This window comes from Dipodomys spectabilis, unplaced genomic scaffold (genome assembly GCF_019054845.1).
Source record: "Dipodomys spectabilis isolate Male_0828 unplaced genomic scaffold, ASM1905484v1 ptg000219l, whole genome shotgun sequence".
In the NCBI taxonomy this organism is placed as follows: Eukaryota; Metazoa; Chordata; class Mammalia; order Rodentia; family Heteromyidae; genus Dipodomys; species Dipodomys spectabilis.
In genome coordinates, this window is record NW_024870896.1 from 317,989 (window position 1) to 332,063 (window position 14,075).

General features: G+C 58.5%; 1 protein-coding gene across 1 annotated transcript in view; it reads left to right on the forward strand.

Annotated features, from left to right (window-relative positions):
* Positions 1–10,594: 10,594 nt before the first annotated feature.
* Hcn4 (hyperpolarization activated cyclic nucleotide gated potassium channel 4) overlaps positions 10,595–14,075 on the forward strand; it is a 38,469-nt gene continuing 34,988 nt past the window's right edge. The window contains exon 1 of the mRNA XM_042697476.1: positions 10,595–11,265. Within this exon, the coding sequence (XP_042553410.1) occupies positions 10,595–11,265 (671 nt within the window). The remainder of the gene's footprint in view (positions 11,266–14,075) is intronic.

Genomic DNA, 14,075 nt, shown 5'->3' on the forward strand with positions numbered 1-14,075 from the left:
GGGGAAGGGGGTGTATTGGTGGCAGGAGGAGTGGATGGACAGATGGAAGACAAAGATGCACATGGGTGGGTTCTGGTTAAGGTGGTGAGGACAGATATTTATTAGCCAGTGCAACTCTTATCCAATAGGGAAAAGTCCAGCACGGAGGAGCTGGGAAGGGCGGGAAGGACATCTAGGGAGGACAGGCATTCTGTGTTACCTGGCCCTCATGGGAGCAGGTGTTTCTTCTTTCCCACAGAGTTCTGCTGGGACCCTCTCAGAAAGCCTTGACTACAACAAACAGTGAAGCCCTGAGCTTCCCAGGGTGGGCTACCAGGGGCTGTGCTTATTCTGGACCAGGGGCTAGGCGACGGGATGCCAGTCTAGTGTTTGTGCAAGTGTTCAGTGATGCCATTTCTCACCAAGAACCTTCCCATAGTCCCCACCACAGCCCTGGAGCAAGGGGAAGGAGGGGACTGAGTGAACACTGGGAGCATGGAGGCTGGAAGAGAAGGCAGGGGGAAGCTGGAGAGGCTGGGAAAGCGGCTTTGACAGAGACAGTGGCAGGCTGTGACAGGTGACAGAGACTATGACAGGAACATGATCAGGACTGTAACAGAGGCTGGTATGAGACGTGTGACAAGCTGTGACAAAAAGACCTGTGGAGAGTTTTGACAGGGTTTGTGACGCGATAGAGCGTGCTAGGAGGTGACATCGTGACAGAGGCTGTGGTTGGAATCCTGACAGTCTGTGACAGACAAGGACCACAATCCGGTCTGGCTTGGGCATAAAAGGAGACTCTAGAAAAAAAAGAGATGGGCTGGGGGAGTGGTTCAAGTAGTAGCTCCCCATCCTAGCAAGCAGGAGGATCTGAGTTCAAATTCCAGGAGGGAAAAGGAAAAAAGAGGAAGGCTTGTTTGGGCTCACAGTTTCATCCACACATGGTCTCTGTCCACGTATGGGCCAGTGGTGACGTGGTCTGTCACAAGCCATCACAGTCCATCAAGGTCACTGGGGTGTATCAGTGTCCACTATGGTCTGCCACAGTCTATCATAGTCCATCACAGTCCAGCATGATCCCTTCTGGTTCATTACAATCCATCATGGTCCCTCAGGTTCCATACAGTCCATCAAAGGCCGCTGAGGTCCATCATGGTCCATCACAGTCATCACGGTCCATCACAGTCCATCATGGTCCATCACAGTTCATCATGGTCCATCACAGTCATCGTGGTCCATCACAGTCATCGTGGTCCATCACAGTCATCGTGGTCCATCACAGTCATCATGGTCCATCACAGTCATCATGGTCCATCACGATCATCATGGTCCATCACATTCCATCGTGATCCATCACAGTCATCGTGGTCCATCACAGTCATCGTGGTCCATCACAGTCCATCACAGTCCATCAGGGTCCATCACAGTCCATCATGATCCATCACAGTTATTGTGGTACGTTATAGTCCATAACAGTCCATCACAGTCTTCGTGATCCATCACAGTCCATCATGGTCCATCACAGTTCATCATGGTCCATCACAGTCATCATGGTCCATCACAGTCATCATGGTCCATCACGGTCATCATGGTCCATCACAGTCATCATGGTCCATCACAGTCCATCATGATCCATCACAGTCATCATGGTCCATCACAGTCATCATGGTCCATCACAGTCCATCATGGTCCATCACAGTCATCATGGTCCATCACAGTTCATCATGGTCCATCACAGTCATCATGGTCCATCACAGTCATCATGGTCCATCACGGTCATCATGGTCCATCACAGTCATCATGGTCCATCACAGTCCATCATGATCCATCACAGTCATCATGGTCCATCACAGTCATCATGGTCCATCACAGTCCATCATGATCCATCACAGTCATCGTGGTCCATCACAGTCATTGTGGTCCATCACAGTCATCATGGTCCATCACAGTCATCATGATCCATCACAGTCATCATGGTCCATCACAGTCCATCATGGTCCATCACAGTCATCATGGTCCATCACAGTCCATCATGGTCCATCACGATCATCATGGTCCATCACGATCATCATGGTCCATCACGATCATCATGGTCCATCATGATCATCATGGTCCATCACAGTCATCATGGTCCATCACGGTCATCATGGTCCATCACAGTCATCATGATCCATCACAGTCATCGTGGTCCATCACAGTCATCATGGTCCATCACAGTCATCATGGTCCATCATGATCATCATGGTCCATCACAGTCATCGTGGTCCATCACAGTCATCATGATCCATCACAGTTATCGTGGTCCATCACAGTCCATCACAGTCATCGTGGTCCATCACAGTCATCGTGGTCCATCACAGTCATCGTGGTCCATCACAGTCATCGTGGTCCACCACAGTCATCACGGTCCATCACAGTCATCGTGGTCCATCACAGTCATCATGGTCCATCACAGTCATCGTGGTCCATCATAGTCATCGTGGTCCATCACAGTCATGGTCCATCACAGTCATCACGGTCCATCACAGTCATCATGGTCCATCACAGTCATCATGGTCCATCACAGTCATTGTGGTCCATCACAGTCCATCATGGTCCATCACAGTCATCATGGTCCATCACAGTCATCGTGGTCCATCACAGTCCATCATGGTCCATCACAGTCATCATGATCCATCACAGTCATCATGGTCCATCACAGTCATCATGGTCCATCACAGTCATCATGGTCCATCACAGTCATCATGGTCCATCACGATCATCATGGTCCATCACAGTCATCATGGTCCATCACAGTCATCATAGTCCATCACAGTCATCATGGTCTATCACAGTCATCATGGTCCATCACAGTCATCATGGTCCATCATGATCATCATGGTCCATCACAGTCCTCATGGTCCATTACAGTCATCATGGTCCATCACAGTCATCATGGTCCATCATAGCTCACAATCTATCATACCCTATCACGGTCCATCTTGGTGGAAAGATGGTTAGCCCCGTGGGAGGAGTCTGCTCATCATCATGGCAGCCAGAGAAGAATAAAAGACAGACACCAGCTTCCAGATGCCCCCTTGTGGGCAGGCTCCCAGTGCCCACTTCCCCAGCAGACCTCCCCTTCCTGCTTCTGCTGCCTCCCAACAGTGCCACAGGCTGGGGTCAAGGCTTCAAACATGGCCCCTGGGGCTCCAAACCCAGCAGTGAGGACCTGTCAGCATATCCAGGAATCCACGCCTGGAGGAGCAGCCTCAAGGTCCCTGGTGCCATCTTCCTGCGTGGCTGCGGCCCCCGGAGTTCCACAAATGGCTGGGCTGCGCGTGCTGTTGCTGCTGCCACCGCCAACTGCTCCGTCAGCGTGGGCGTGTGGGCCTGCATGCCAGGAGCTGTTGTCCCAACTCTGACCGTCGTTCCCAATTTAGTCACGCTTCTGTCTCATTCCCGCCCAAGCCCCGCGCAGCCTCTGCCTCCGCCCCGCGCAGCCTCTCACCTTCCACCACAGCCCCTGTCACAGCCCTGTCACAGTCCCTCTCACAGACCATCACAATGTTTGTCACAGCCTCTGGCCCCGCTGGCTCTCTGGTCCCTGCAGGGCGCCCGCGGGGCACAGTGGCACTGTCCGTGTGGAAGTGTCTGGAAGTGCTCAGCGCCAGGACTGGACAGGCGGGTGACCGGGTCGGGCCCTTTGGGAGGGCCGGCCATGGCCTCACAGAAGAGGTGCAGGGGCTGCTGGAAGAGCTGCCAAACCAGGCGCCCTGCCTGGCCGGGACTGTGATCTCTCCCGCTCACCCCCTGCACCGCGCAGCACAGAGCACTGCACGAAGTCCAGCAGCTTCCTGTGCCCACCTTGCTGCTCCCAGGCAGCTTCCCACCCCTGCGCACGGCTCTCCTGGGGGGTTCCCTGGACACTGTGACCCTCACCTGGCATGCCCCCGTTTCTCCAAACCATACCTGCCTTCTTCAAGGACCCATCAAACTCTCCTCCCTGTCCCTGGGGCTCCTCCTCCTCCTTCCTCTTCTCTCCAGCCATTTGCCCTGTCCCCTGCCCCTGGTCTCTGCTTTCCTTCTGGGAGTGTTCTGGAATTGTTTCATTCTTGCTGCCACCAGCAGGTGCCCTGAGATGAGGCGGGGCTGGGTCTTATGGAGTCACAGGGTGGTTCAGGAAGGCGCTGGATGGACAAAGGAAACTCCTTAAGTCTCATATCACCAATTAACCAATAAGAAGCTAGATGTAGAGGTGTGGCTCAAGTGGTAGAGTGCCAGTTATGATGGAAAAAGCCAAGGATGGCCCTGGATTTAAGCCTAGAGTTCACACACACACACACACATGCACGAAGGAGGAGGAAGAGAAGGAGGAGGAGAAGGGGGGAGGAGGAAGAGGAAGAAGGAGGAGGAAGAAGAAGGAGGAGGAGGAGAAGGAAGAGGAGGAGGAAGAAGAGGAGGAGGAAGAGAAGGAGGAAGAGAAGGAGGAAGAAGAGAAGGAGGAAGAGGAAGAGGAAGAAGAAGAAGAAGAAGAAGAAGAAGAAGAAGAAGAAGAAGAAGAAGAAGAAGAAGAAGAAGAAGAAGAAGAAGAAGAAGAAGAAGAAGAAGAAATTGAGTTGGAAAAACATAGAGATGGAGGAAGGGGCAGGAACTACAGAGAATATGACGGAAAGACCCCCCCCCAGCATTCATGGGGGACCACGAGACATGTGTATTCCCTGGGACATTTAGGGGTCCCAGAAAACCCTCATCTGCCCAGCTATCTGTGCCCTTCTTTCCTCTCACAACCCTGCCCCGTTACCAAGCCCTTTCCTCTCCCAGACCGTCCCTCCCTCCTTGGCTTCCTCCTCCACGCTCCAGCTCAGGCTAGAAACTGCTCTGTGTTGGGGGGGGTGCGCAGAGAGGGGAGAGAGGGGGGGGACCCACTTCATCCCTGAGAGATGGTGAATTCCAGACTTGGGTCAGAGGTGGTTCTGGTGCTTAGTTTTGGCAGCTCAGCTCAGCTGACACTCTGAGCCCCCCCACCCCCCAGTGCCTCCCTCTCCAGCCTGGCTCCGAGTCCAGGTGTCCCAGACGTCCTGGAGCCCTTGCAGGGCACAGAGACATAATCCAGGCCTCGCTGAGCTGTCGGCACCTCTTTCTCCAACTTCCCAGGGTGGCGAGGGCGGGGGGGGGGGGCATGAGCTCCCACCCAGTGTCCTGGCACAGTCTCCAAGGAGCATTGGTTGTGCAGGATGCGGGGGGGGGGAGAGCAGGAGCGGGGGACAGCAGTGTAGCTGAGGCTGGCTGGAGATGAGAAGCCCCCTGGGGAGGGGAGGGGGGAGCTCACAGATGGGACCGCTCTCCCCCCCCCCCCCCCCACAGGGAACGCATGGAGCACAGGACAGCGCTATGGCTCCTGGGTCGGTAAGGAAGCCAGCATGACTGGGAAGAAAGCAGATGGTGAGCCAGCAGGAAGGTGAGGCCCGATGGGCTTTCTTGTTCAAGAGGACCTCCACAAGATGAGGAGCAGGAAGGCAGGGATGTGGGCTCCCAGAGCCTTTTATAGCCAGAGACAGGGCAGCGGGGAGTGGGGGGAAGGGGAGGTCAGGAGGATGAACTGCTGGACTTGTGCGGAGACAACTTCCTCCTGGAGTCGGCCTAGGGTGACAGCTTAGTGGCCTTGATCCCCAGTCCACGCCTGAGAATACCACAGAGAGAAATGCACGTGTTTACATCTGCATAGGTATGCATACACATATGTGCACACAGTACAGGCATGTACCCTTGCATGCATTAACATGTGTGCCCAATGCATGCATGTGCATACACACACTCACACGTGCGTGCACATGCATGCATGTGTATATGCATGTATACATCCACACGTGCATGCTTGTATGCATGCATGTCTGTGCACACACCAGCCCATATGCTCAAGCCTAGAGAACGCAGCCCATTTCCTGCCTTCTCCAGGAAGCCCATTCATTTTGTGTTTTGGTCAGTTGTGGGGTTTGAACTCTAAGCCTGGAGGCTGTCCCGGAGCTCTTCTGCTCAAGGCTAGCGCTCTACCACTTGAGCCACAACGCCACTTCCGGTGTTTTGGTGGTTCATTGCAAATAAGAATCTCATGGACTTTCCTGCCTGGGCTGGTTTTGAACTGCAATCCTTAGATCTCAGCCTCCTAAGGAGCGACTCAATGACAGACGTGAGCCACCAGCGCCCTGCATGGAAGCCCATCCTTGATCACTGCTCTGAGCTGCTGACCCTGGGCAAAGCAACCTGTGGGCTGATCCGATGCTCCTCCCATCAGGCCAGGCGCGGCCCGCACTGGGGCATCCTCTGCTCTTTCTGCCAGCAGCCAGCCCTGCACGGGGACACGGGCACCTGAGGCTCAGGCGAGCTGGCTGGCTCATGGGTAGTGGCTGTATGTCTGTCTCGAGGCTGGTTTGGGATGAATTGCTGAGGATGGGATGCTGGGGCTAGCCTGCTTTCTCAGGACCCCCAGCTTTCCCAGGGGTCCCAAGCAGAGGGGCGGTCAGGGGCCACAGAAGCAGCTGCCTGTGGCTTGAGATCCCTAGGAGGAGAAAAAAAAAATCTGCCTTCTGGAGATAGCTAGAAGTTGCTAGAAATGACCAGGAGAATTGAAATAACTTTGGATAAGAACACACCCTTTTCATCTCAACAACTTTTTTTTGGGGGGGGGGTGTCTTTGTTTTTGCAGCACTAGAGTTTGAACTCAGGGCCTTGCATTTACAAGGTAGGTGCTCTACCACTTGAACCATACCCTCAGCCCTTGTTTTAGTGTTTGGATGAAGTCTTGCATGTTCCCCCCTCCCCCTGTCCCCCCAACACCTGCCTAGACTACCATCCTTCTAGCTAAGTGTCTGTCTGTCCTGGGGCTTGAACTCAGGATCTGGGTGCTTTTATTTATTTAGTTTTTTTGGTAAGTTTATTGGAGATAATAGAGTCTCACAGACTTTCCTGCCTGGGCTGGCTTTGAACTGTGATCCTCAGATCTCAGCCTCCTCAGTAGCTGGATGACAGGCGTGAGCCACCAGCGCCTGGCTCTGCTAACTTTTTATTTGGCCAGGGGCATTAAAAAAAAAAAAAAAAAAAGAACCATCTCTCAAACCCATGATTTCACGAAAGAGTATTTTAACATGGTGAGGACACATTGGTAGCTCTATGAGCCTTTGAAGTCTAATTTAAGGTTAACCTCGTGCTGGGGAAAAAGCAGGGTGCAGGGATGGGAAGGGAAGAGAACAGAACGCCGGGGGATTGGGAGCTCTGTCCTCACTCCTGTATACCACTTTGCTTCAGCCACACCAGACTCAGAACCAGCCATGCCCTCTCCCTCCAGCCCCTGTGCCAGCCCCCACCACACCTGTGTGAGCAGGCAGGGCAAAACAGCAAAGCCTGACCCGGGGAGCCTTTGCGTGATGTTCCAGTGTCATGGTTTCTTGCTGTGGGTCACTTGGCAATTTGTCTAGCTGCTCTGCTGTCTCTGGTCTTACTCACAATTTGGAATGTAGGGTGCAGGCTGGAGGCTGGGCGTGGTGGATCACATCTGTAATCTTCCCTGCTGAGCAGGCTGAGATTACAGTTGGAGGTCCACTCCACCCGGCTCAGCCCTGAGGGGCCACATCTTGACCAATAAAAAGTAGGGTACCATCAATCCAACAAGGTAGGAAGGACGAATAGGAAGATCTTGGCTGGGTACTGGATCCTAGCTACTCTGGAGGCTGAGGATCGAGGTACAGAGCCAGCCAGGACAAGAAAGTATGAGAGACTCTTAGCTCCTACCACCCAGCCAAAAGCCAGAAGTGGAGCTAAACAACAACCAAAAAAAAAAGCCTAAAAGACCACACCTAGGCCCTGAGTCCAAGACCCAGTATTGACACTAAATAAGTAAATAAATAAACAAATAAGGATTCCAATCCAGGCCATCCTGGGTAAAATGTGAGATCCTATTTGAAGAAGAAGAAAAAAAAAAGGAAAGCAAAAAGCATTGGGAATGTGGACAGTGATTCCATTCAAACCTCAGTACCTGGGGGCTGAGGCTTGCAAAACTGCCCAAACTGTGTCTAATAGCCATTGAATCTAGCCTAACTTCCGTACGGTTCGCCAATAAGGCATAAAGTGTGTCTCCCCCCTAAATGGAATCCCCTTCCTCCAGGAAGCCCTCTCTGCTTACACCTGCGGTGCTTTCCCTTCCAAATCATTCATGATTGGGCTCCATCGATCATCTCTGTCTGTCCTGTCTGGTGGTGAGTTTCCTCCTCTGGTTCGATCGTGAGGCTAGCCTCCCCACAAAGGGCAGCACTGGGTAGCTCCCCTCTTCTGCTGTCCCCCAGTTTGTTGACACACCACAGATGTCCCCTGGAGAGACAGAAGAGGCCTGGCCCGATGTATTGACCCGTCATTTCTAGGTAGCAAAGCAGAGAGGGGGGTGTATTAAGACCCCCCACCACCATGTTCCAGGGTTCTCTTCAATGTTGTTCCAGGGTCCTTCACTCATCCATAGTAGGATTGGCCTTTGTGATCTGTTCTATCTACCCAGGTCCCTGACACAGGGACGTCAGCCCAGAAGGGGACTTGTTCTGCCCTAGTGCTGTGCATCCATGCTTAAAAGATCAGGGGTCCTCAGGAAACAAAAGGGCGTCTATGAACAGGAGTTGGGTGGCAAGGAGAGGGACTCCTAGGGGGAGAGGGTGCCAGGCCATGGGGGGCTGGTGTGGGCTGCCTTCCTGCAGTTTGGGTTGACACAGATCACACACACCACACCCCCCCCCCCACACACACACCTGGCAAACAAAGCAAGAGGAAAGGAGTGAAAGCAGAGGTCTTGGGTGGAGGCCGGATGCCAGGATGCTCGCTCGGCAGGGCTCTCGGCCAGTTAAGAACACTCCTGGTCAAGGAGACACAAGGACATTCAGGGATTAGGTCTCTCGGCATCTGTGTGCAGCGAAAACTGTCAGCTCCAGAGCTGCTCGAAAGTAGAAATGCCGGCTGCGGTGGTGATGTCACCCAGCCCGGCCTGCCCCTCCTCCCCGGTGCCAGGTCCTGTGGCCCAGTGGGTAGAGCCCAGGGCCTCTGCCAGCCTCCCCTCCATCATCCTCCAAGCCCCTCATCCCACCACCAAAACGTTCCCCCGCCCTGCGTGTGCGTGTGCGTGCGTGTGCGTGTGTGTGGTGGTTGGGGTGGGCGGGTGGTACTGTGTGTAGTAAGCTTAAGAATTCAAATGTAAAGAAATCCTTTGAAGGGAAACTTCAGGGCTATTGCTGAGTCCCAGCACCTCCCTAGCTCCCCGTGTCAGCCTTAACACAGCCCCCCCTTCTGAGAGAGACCCCATCTGCACCCCACTGCCCACTCCTGAGTGGATGTCTGTGGGAGCTAGGACCCCCACCACCACCCTGATCTTGGGGGGGGGGGGGGAGATGTGTCCTTAAGCCCAGAGATTGCACCAGCCAGCGCCTAGGAGTGGGGCCGCTCCTAGAGGCTGGATCCCTGGCTGGATTGGGGGGTGGGGGCATCACCTAGAGGGGTGTGGGGACTGTGCAAAAGTGGGGGGGGTGTATCAGATCCCCAGGGCTGGCGCCCCCCACCCCGCTCCACTGACCGGGATGGGAAGGAAGCGGACCCAGAGCCGGCCCGGGAGACCCGGGTGTGGGCGGCGCGCGCCGGGGCCCGCGGCTCCCCGCGCTGGCTGGAAGTCACCCCGAGGGGACGCGGCGGGGGGGGGGGGCGCCGGCGCGGGGAGATCCCGCGTCCGCATTTCCTCGAAGTCTTAAACCTCGAAGGGCCGTGCGTGCCTCGGCGTCCCCCCCTCTCCCCGCCCCGCGTCGTCCCCGGCGGCGGCGGCGGCGGGGAGCCCGGGCTTCACCCCCCCCCCTTCCCCGCACCCTCCCCTCCCGCGTCTCAGGAAACCCCCACCCCTCCCGGGGGGTCCGCCGCGCCGCGCTTCCCGCAAACCCCTCTCCCCGCGGGCCGAGGCCCGGGGATGTGCGGTGGGGAGCGTGGGGACGGGGGGTCCCGCCCGGAGCGTGGGGGGGTCCTGCCCCGCCCACCTCCCCCCCCCCGTCCTCCCCTCCCACCCCGGGCCGGGCCTCGCACGGGGGTGGGGACAGGGCACGCGCGGCCGGGCGGGCGGCGGGGCCGTGGGGAGGTGCGTGTGCGTGTGTGTGCGGGGAGGGGGGGGGTCCGCGCCCTCCCCGCCCCTCCCCTCCCGCCCCGCCCCGCGCGCGCGCGCGCTGCCCCTTTAAGAAGCCCAGGTAGGCCGGCCGGGGCTGCGGGAGCCGCTCCTATGGCAACCCGCGAGCTGCGGTGGCTTCATGAATATTCCGGGGCGCGGGAGCCCGCGCGCGGCGGCCGGAGGGCGCCCCGGGGGAGGAGGCGGCCGCTGATGTAAGGCGGGCGGGGACAGCCGCGCGCCCCCCGCCCCGGCCCGGGCCGCACACACTCCCCTTCCCCCCGGGCGCGGAGAGCGGGGCGGGGAGGCGCCCGCACGCGCGGCCCCGCACGCGGGCCTCCCATTGTCTCCCCCCGCGGGGGCGGGGCGGCGGCGCCGGGGTCCCCGCGGCCGGGCGGCCGTGGGTCCTGACGCGGCCCCGCCACCGCCGCCGCCTCCTCCGCCTGCGGCGGCGCCCGCGCCATGGACAAGCTGCCGCCGTCCATGCGCCAGCGGCTCTACAGCCTTCCGCAGCAGGTGGGGGCCAAGGCGTGGATCATGGACGAGGAGGACGACGCGGACGAGGAGGGCGCGCGCGGCCGCCGGGATCCCCGGCGCCCCAGCATCCGCCTGCGCCCGCTGCCCGCCGCGGAGCCCCGGGGCGCGGCCCTCGGGGCGGCGGACGCCGAGGCGCCGGGCAAGTCCAGCACCAACGGGGACTGCCGGCGCCTCCGCGGGAGCCTGGCCTCGCTGGGCAGCCGGGGGGGGGCCGCCGGACACGCGAGCGACGCGGCCGAGGAGCGGCGCCTCATCCCCGCCGCCGAGGGCGACGCGTCCCCGGCCGACGAGCGCACGCCGCCGGGCCTGGAGCCCGAGCGTCCCGGGGCCCCGCCGCCCGCCCCGGCCCCGGCCCCGCCGCCGCCGCCGGACACCGCGATCAAAGCGGAGGCGGCCGGAGCCGACCAGATCCTCCCCGAGGCCGACGCGCGCCTGGGCCAGGCCGGCTTCATGCAGCGCCAGTTCGGGGCCATGCTGCAACCCGGGGTCAACAAATTCTCCCTGCGGATGTTCGGCAGCCAGAAAGCGGTGGAGCGCGAGCAGGAGCGGGTCAAGTCGGCGGGGTTTTGGATCATCCACCCCTACAGCGACTTCAGGTAAGGGGGGGGGGCTCCTCACCCCGCCTTGTGAACCCGCCTCCTCCCACCCCTCCGTGGGGCTGGCCGGGACGGCAGGTGTGCTCGCGTCGCTCGGCCTCCCGAGCCCGGAGTTATAAACTTTCCTGCTCGAGGGGCCGCCGCCGCCGCCGCCGGCCCGGGGAGCTCCTAAGGGAAAGCGAGGAAGAGGAGGAGGAGGAGGTTGGGGGAACCCCCCCCTCCCCCGATCTCCTCCAACTTTTGCTCCCTTCTGGCAGACTGGACTGGGAATCAAGAAATAAAGGTAGTTTTTGTTTTCTTGGAGGCTGGCCTAGGCTTGTCCGCAGCCAGGATGGGGCCGAGCCTCCCGCGTGAGCCACGCGCCCGCCGCACCCACCGCCAGGGCTGCAGAGCCCCGGGCTGGCCGCTCCTAAAGGCGGTGGCGGCGGGCTGTGTGCGGGGGTCACACAGCCCTGCACGGAAGGGCGGTGAAGGGAGAGAGAGACACACACGGAGATACCCCCACCCCCTTAGGGCCAGCAATGGGGGGGTGCCTTTGTGGGTTAGTAGCTGTGGGGAGCCCCAGGGAGCTGTGGGCAGACCCTCCCCCCACCCCCTCCAGGAGGACTGAAGTTCTGCACCGCCCCCCCCCAGCCAGAGCCTCAAGGACCAGGGTTAAAAAGCCCCTCCCCCTTGCAGCCCCCCCATAACCCCTTCACCCTGGGCCCCAATGGTGGACCAGAAGGCGGTCCCGTGAGCTCCCAGGCGGGCAGGACAGAATGACCTTGCTTATAGTGGCCAGCACCGATGCCCAATGTCCTGGTTTGACATGCCACCGTCCGGTGGACCCCCCTCCCAAGTAGAGGCTGGTGCCCTACCCCCCCCATGGCAGTAGCCCAAGCCCTAGCACCTTGGGTGGGGGTGGGGGGGCTCTCATGGGTCAGTGGTGGGTCTTTAAACAAAAAGAGGACCATCGGTTTGGAAGAGGGACCCTGTCCGTCCCGTGTCACCCTCAGATGCTACCCAACTGTACACGTGTCTCAGGACTTGAGGACCTATGGGTGGAGAACGGAGGGTGCTTGTTGCCTCTGAACTTGGGCACCGGGGAGCGTCCTCAGCTCAGTCCAGGCTGTGAGGTTTCCCCAGGACCCCCCTCAGCCCCCCCCAGCACAGCAGATGGAGATGAGGATTTGGGAAACCATTCACCTCCCCCTTTCGCCCTGCCTTCCCCTCCCGGGGTTTCTCACATTCCCCTCTTTGGGGGCCCCTGCCCGCTCTCTTGCCAGCCCGTGTCCGCAAGCATTCTGCCACCCCAGAGCCCTCTTTTGCAAACTCCAGAGGATCTGGGTTTGTAAGGAGAGCAGAGCTGTTTTCCATCCAATGAGAGAGATGGCCGGGGCTGGGAAGGACCAGTCAGACAGCTCTTAAAATAGGTGGTGAATAGAGGGGGCCCCCCCTCTTTTAACTCTCTTTTCAGAGACTGCTCTTTCGAACCCTCATACCTGAGCCCTTCGCCACAGCGGGCCGGGGATCCTGAGCTGTGTAGTCACATCAACTTGTGTGAACGATCACGGGGCCCTTCCTGCAGGATCTGGGGCTGGGCCTTGGGACCTGGGAGAATGTACAGAGGCTGGGGAGAGGTCTCCCCTATTCCTAGGGGTGCCCTGGGCTTCTCTACCCCCCCCCTCTGAATGTGTCCGCGGTGGCCACAGACTGCTGGGGGGCATATTCCCCTCCCCATGTCAGACTCCCCCCTTAGTGGTAAGACAGCTTCTGTGCAGGGTGAGATATATATATTTATATATATATCTGTTGGTCACCAAGCCTGTGTTTTCCCCAGGCATGCGCAGTCTCCACTGATAACTAGCCCTGATGGAAGACCATGGAGGGGGCGGGGTGCTAGCCCTCCCCGCCCCTCACCTGTGATGGTGGAAAGCTAGGATCAGGTGGAGTTCATCTATCCAAAGTAACCTTCCCCCTTCCGGTCTTACCTTGGATCCTGGGATGGAGGTCTTCAGTCCCTGTGCCCTCCCCCTCCCCCCAGGATGGCGGTGTACAGGGAAGGGGATGGGAGGAAGAGGAGGTGGACGTAGCAGGACTGGTAAATGGACAGTGGAAGAAAAAGGTCCAACCGAGCTTTGAACGTGGCTCTTCGCAACCAGCCCACAGGGACTGCTAGCTGTCTGACGCTGGGCCTGGTCGGAGGAAAGGCATGCAAGAAAGACCCATTCGTGCCTGTCCAGGGGTGTGTTGGGGGGAGGTCCTACCTCTCCTGCGTCTGGGGTAGGACAGTGGATCTAATCTTCAGGAGGTCAGGGAGGGCAAAGGCCTAGCCGAGTATGCTGAGCTTAGAAAACCTACCGCTCACCCCAGTGCTCCAGAGTTTCGGCCCCTGGCCTTGGGTCTCTGTCTGCGGTTGGTCGGTCACCATGGCCCACCCAAGCTGTCTACCAAGCGCTTGCCCTGGTCAGTTGCAGACATATTCATCATGTTGATGGGCAGCAAACATTGATCCGGTAGAACTGGTTTAATAAAGAATCGCCAGCAAGCTGTGATAGATTGAGTTTATGGTTTGGAGTTTCAGGGCTGACAATGATGTGCTGTCTTGGGGGAGTGGGGGTTGGGGGCCAGGCCTGGTAACAGGCTGGTGTTGATTTTGAACTGCCTTAGCTTCTTCCCCTGGTACCCCAGCCCAGCCCAGCATCTTGCCCCAGCCAACTCCCATGGACACAGGCACATCGGGCCTCCCTCTTCGGACCTCCCTGCCTCCCATCTACCCGTGAAACTTGTGTTTGTGAAGGGAAGAGGGCAGCCGGGAGCAGCCCCTGAGG